The 5105-nt window shown below is 35.1% G+C and overlaps 1 protein-coding gene across 2 annotated transcripts in view; it reads left to right on the forward strand.

Moving 5' to 3' along the window:
* Positions 1-3408: 3408 nt before the first annotated feature.
* The window catches only part of LOC107091151 (sterile alpha motif domain-containing protein 9-like), an 8123-nt gene continuing 6426 nt past the window's right edge, over positions 3409-5105 (forward strand). Inside the window, exons 1-2 of one of the 2 annotated variants that reach the window (XM_015384918.1) lie at positions 3409-3462; positions 4520-4557. In XM_015384918.1, coding sequence (XP_015240404.1) covers positions 4533-4557 — 25 coding nt within the window. In that variant the 5' untranslated portion in view covers positions 3409-3462; positions 4520-4532. Of the gene's footprint in view, positions 3463-4459; positions 4558-5105 lie in introns of those variants that run through there. The other variant, XM_015384917.1, reaches the window with a different exon arrangement.

Raw genomic sequence — 5105 nt, forward strand, 5'->3', positions numbered from 1 at the left:
TACTTGCCAAGTCAACCAGATCAGTTTGATCACATTTTATTAACAGATCTGTAGTTAATTTTATTTTACTGTAGAGTCATGTATGGTTTTCTTAATAAAAAGATGACTTAGAAAATAACAGTTGTGGGTAAATACTGGAGCTAAGTTTTTTTTTTTTTATGATTTCGCATTGTACCACTAGATGCCACTTTAATGCAGTTATGAAGAATATCCAATTAAGATCTGCTCAACTTGGCTGAAACATCACAGACAGACCTTTAAAATTAACTGCAAATATGGGGGAACTGATGTTTAATGGAGTTTAAACTGATTATGACTCCTAACAATAGAAACAGTTATACTAAGACAGTGGCACAGAGGGAAGGCTGATCTGTTTTTGTTTTTGTGCTGCACCCTCTAGTTATCCAGACGTATATCATACATTTAGTCAGCATTAAGTACTAAGCACTAATTTTTATTTCGACCACAAATTAATGCATTTCTGAAGAAATAGGTTTATGCTTGAAGTAGAAGAGCACTAAAATGGCAGAATTTCGAATTGAGAATTTAGAAAGCTCTTTTGATTTATTAGCTACCTTATAGGTAGCTAATAAGTCAGTTGAGCTGTAAAAAATAAAAAAAAAAAGAAGGGGGATGGTGGATTTTTTTGTTTTGTTTTGGAAGTAATCATAGCCTTATTAATATAGAATATTACCTAAAGCAATATGCATGGTATGGTTGTTGCATGTAAGGTACGCCGGTCATTGACCTTATCCAAGGCACCTTACAGTAGAACTGCAGTCAGTCCCTGAACTGCCTTGGCTATCACTGCCCCTACATATTTAGGGACTAATTTCCCACTGGGATCAGCTTCAGAGTAATGGTTGGCCACTTCTTTGATTTTACTTTAGAGAATCTTTTGGCAATTAATCTATTAAGATTTGGGACAAAACCTCATAAAGCATTGCAAATGAATATCTGAATCCTTTCAAGTCAGGTATTTTTGTACTCAAATTCAATCAATTAAATTGAAACAGCTGAAACAATTTTTAAAATCTGAAAAAAAATAATATGCTAATAAATTCAAATACATTAGAATTAGCCTGAAAATGAAATAAGCTTATATAAAATATAATAATTTGACTCACCTTTCAAATATTCATTTTGAATATTTATTTTATGAAATAGACTGTTTATCAGAAAATCAGTATTGCTTCTATTGGCTAATTTAAAGTAAGCTAGACTACATGCTGGCAATGAATGAGTTAAAACTATTCTAACAGGTCCGTCGAACTAAACTATTTACCACTGATTGGACAACAGGCATTATCTAGCATCTTATAGTACCTTTTAGGAAAGCGAATAGCGGCTTTTCTTGCTGGGGAGTTGGCAACACTGGTGAAGGGATGAGAGGTGCAGAGAAGAGAAGGTATTGAAGAAAAATTGAAAGAAAAAAAGGGTTTAAATATATGAAAAGAAACTTAGAATTAAATTGAAATGGGTCTTAGAGTTCAAAAAGTTATTGTTCTCCACACATCCTATACTGCTGAGTTCTTTCTATATTTTGGCATTTTGAAAAAACTTTTTCAAGAAGAGCCAGGACCATAACATTCTGCAAAATTCTGCAGGCAACTGTTAAAACACCTCAGTGACTACACTAGGGGAATATTTCATAATTGGGATATCAAAAAATATAGTTTTGACTAGTTCCAATTAACAGAAATGTCTTGATTATAACTCCAGATGTGTGACACTTTAAATAACAAATCAGATGACGTCATTTGAGATATCTCAAAATGCATTTTGACTCTCCAAAATGTGATTAAAGATATCTTGAATTGTTATTTTCCCTAAACATAATATAAAAATAAAAAACATCACTAAGGGCAGTCAACACTTGGTAAATAATGTATGTTCTATTACAATTTCTACATCTCTATAATGGGTCGGTATTATGACTTGTCTTGTCAAGTCAGAGAGCCCTATGCCTGTCTTTGTCTAGGGCCCCAAATTTCCTAAATCCGCCCCTGCTTCATTTCTCTTCTCCAGGTTTCATCTGTTGTGCCCAGAATTACCTCCCCTGTCGCGGGAGCATGCATCGCCCTAAACTCATGCCCATTGATGAATGAAATATGAACGAAAAGGGAATATTTAAACATATTCTTAATGTTTTTATATTTCTTATACATGGGTGTCTTAAAATCGATAGTTTTGGTGGACAGATACATTGAAATTAATAGGATTTTACTTGTATGGAGACACGTTTCAGTCGATGTGCTACTGCCAGTGTGCGATGAATAAATTCTCTCCTCAGTGGATGCCAATTTCCGATTTTGCTATCAACACCATTCTAGATCATTTCTGACACTTTATTTGTTAAACTTAGAACCTGGAACCTGCCGAAGATTCACTCCGCTCCTTATTTTCACATTTATTGTCCCAGACTTATGAAATTCATACCACAATCACAGAGAGCAGGTATGATTATGGGGAGAAACTTGCATAATTGTAAACACATTATTTCTCAAACTAAGCAGGGGAGGCAGATCTCGGCAACTTAGAACCTGGAACCTGCAGAAGATTCCTTCCCCTCCTTCTTTTTACATTCCCTCAAACTGTGTTGTCTTTGCTGCGTGGGCATGATGCTGTTCAGGCTGTGTGCTACTCATAGCCTGCCAAATGTTGAAAGGGCAATATTATTGCCATTACTGTTCATATATACGGTAATAGAAATTTAGACATTCAGTGATGAAATGTCACAGGGGATGGTATGGGGGTGATGGTAATTGAAGAAGGCGGATGATTTTTAAGATTTTTTTAAGACAGGGGATGCCACCCCCCCTCATCCCCCCTCATCCCCCCTCAGCGCGAGTCCAGACTTTATCACTGTAATTGCAATAGTACTAAGATAATAAAGATTTTACATAATAACTAGTGCCAAGGTTAGAGCTATACATAGATATATCATGTCATATCATGCCTCAGTGGCAAATCATCATACCGGGGAATAGTGTCAGAAGGCCACCTAAAACTATAATAATAATTTCATTGACCCAGTTTCTGCTCTTAAGTTTCACTGTTGCTTCCTCCTCCTTGATATGATTAGTTATGCCAATCATTGGCTTTTATATTTGTTTTATATTTGTTTTATTGCTTTTCTTATTTTCTAATAGGCAAATGTTGGCAAGTTTCTATTCCAGCAGAACTGAAACCCATCAATGATTATCTGAGAGAATAATGATTTCCCTATTAAAAGCAAGAGTCACACCCATAGAGAGCAGATAATGTCAACATGGAAAAATCATAAATGCCCTACTGCCAGCATGTTCAGTCAGCAATCATAATTTACCAATGCAAAGCAAGGGTGACACCCACAGAGAGCGGATGGTGTAAACAGGAAATGATTTTTTTCATTCTTCAAGCAACCAAACAAATCTAAGTGGTATTGCTGCTTGAAACACTTTCCTTACTCGATTAACACTGGTAAGTGCAGTTGACTTTTCAAAAATATTTTGCCAAGAAATTCTGCTTTGATGTTTGTTATATCACTAAAAAAAGTCAAGAGAACATTGGACTTTTTGTATACTATGATGCAGCAATAAAGGAAAGGTAGAGGATTTATACAAAGGAAAACAGCATATTTTTATGAACTAACCAAATAATATTTTTATCCCTGCTTCAGCTGGTAAGTGTGAACTCTTTGAAGCTTTTGCTTAATGCAAAAACTCAGCTCACTCTTCAGATCTTCAGTATATACTGTAGTTGTATATATCCAGATAATGTGTATTTCTAATTGTTTGATAGAGAACCACATCAACTCTTAAACACAAAACAAAATGTGTAAACTGCTCTCTTTAATGTGGAGAGAGCAGAAAGGGGATTCTACGTTACTTCCGGGAGCTAACTTTATCTTTAGATTTAAATATAAATCTAGTCTTTTTAAGTTTTCTTTTTTCCTTTTATGTTAACATTATGGTATATAGTGGGTAATCTAAAGAAAGAAACAACTAAAATGCAGATAAACATCTTTTAATCATATTTTGCCAGCCTACTCTGAGCATATCCGATGATGACGTCAGACAAACTGTTTAACGGAGAACATGTAAAAAGTATCAAATTGTCTCAGAGAAGTCATTTAAAATGTTTTTAAGATTTTGATTAGAATTCTTTAGTAATTTGAGGATAGAAATAAGTACTTTTAGTACCATAATTACATTATTTTTGGTCTGTATGAATATCTGCTTGCACATGCACAAATGAGCCAATGGTACAAATTGTGCTTCCGGTACAGAATTGGTTAGTGACAATGCTGCATAATATGTGGCAATTTGGGTTGGAAATTCCAGCACAGTCCTACTTATCTGATGTCACTTGATGCTGCATGGGCTCTGCGACAGCTTTGTTGCAGGAAGTTGTGGCTGTTTCAGTAGTAGTCGAAGACTACAACATGTTGCTGTAGAGCAAAATTAGCCAACATAGTAATCAATGTTGATATATAAAACACCCCAACTTTACATATGTGTTCTTCTTGATCTTACAGCCATTAATGAAGAATGGATAGCCTTTCTGTGGATATGGGTAAGTAAGGCATTTTTATTTTCCATTTGAAACCAAACTTATTCGGCTACTCATTTCTGGTTGAGTAAGGTCAGACCTTATCTATAGTAGATAGTGATGATGCTAAAATGGTTACATGCTGTTTGATTTCTCATGTAATAAAGTGGTTAATCAATTCCTCACCCTGCTACATTATTGAACTGGGAAAATAGTATTATGAAATGGCCTAATTAATTAATACTTTTACAATGAGCATTTCTACCTAGTTGTATCTAGTGGATTTGAATTCCATGAAAAACCTGATTGCCAACCAGCTGTTGTCCATAGAGTCAATCCCATTACACCAACGAGATTTTCTAATCAAAAATGACAATATCAGTCTGCACACAGCAGGGTGCATACATGGCTGTGGGTAGGTATTTTGTTACATAACACAGAGACGTCAGCCAACATGAATGATTACGTTTAAGTTTTAAAGTAAGCAGAGAAGAGGTGGGTGTGGTTCATTTTTCTCATTCTGTAATAAACTGCTGCTCAAGGCAGTGGCAGGGCATGATAATTTCCATAGG

This window comes from Cyprinodon variegatus, unplaced genomic scaffold (assembly GCF_000732505.1).
Source record: "Cyprinodon variegatus isolate N-32 unplaced genomic scaffold, C_variegatus-1.0 Scaffold327, whole genome shotgun sequence".
NCBI classification, from domain to species: domain Eukaryota; kingdom Metazoa; phylum Chordata; class Actinopteri; order Cyprinodontiformes; family Cyprinodontidae; genus Cyprinodon; species Cyprinodon variegatus.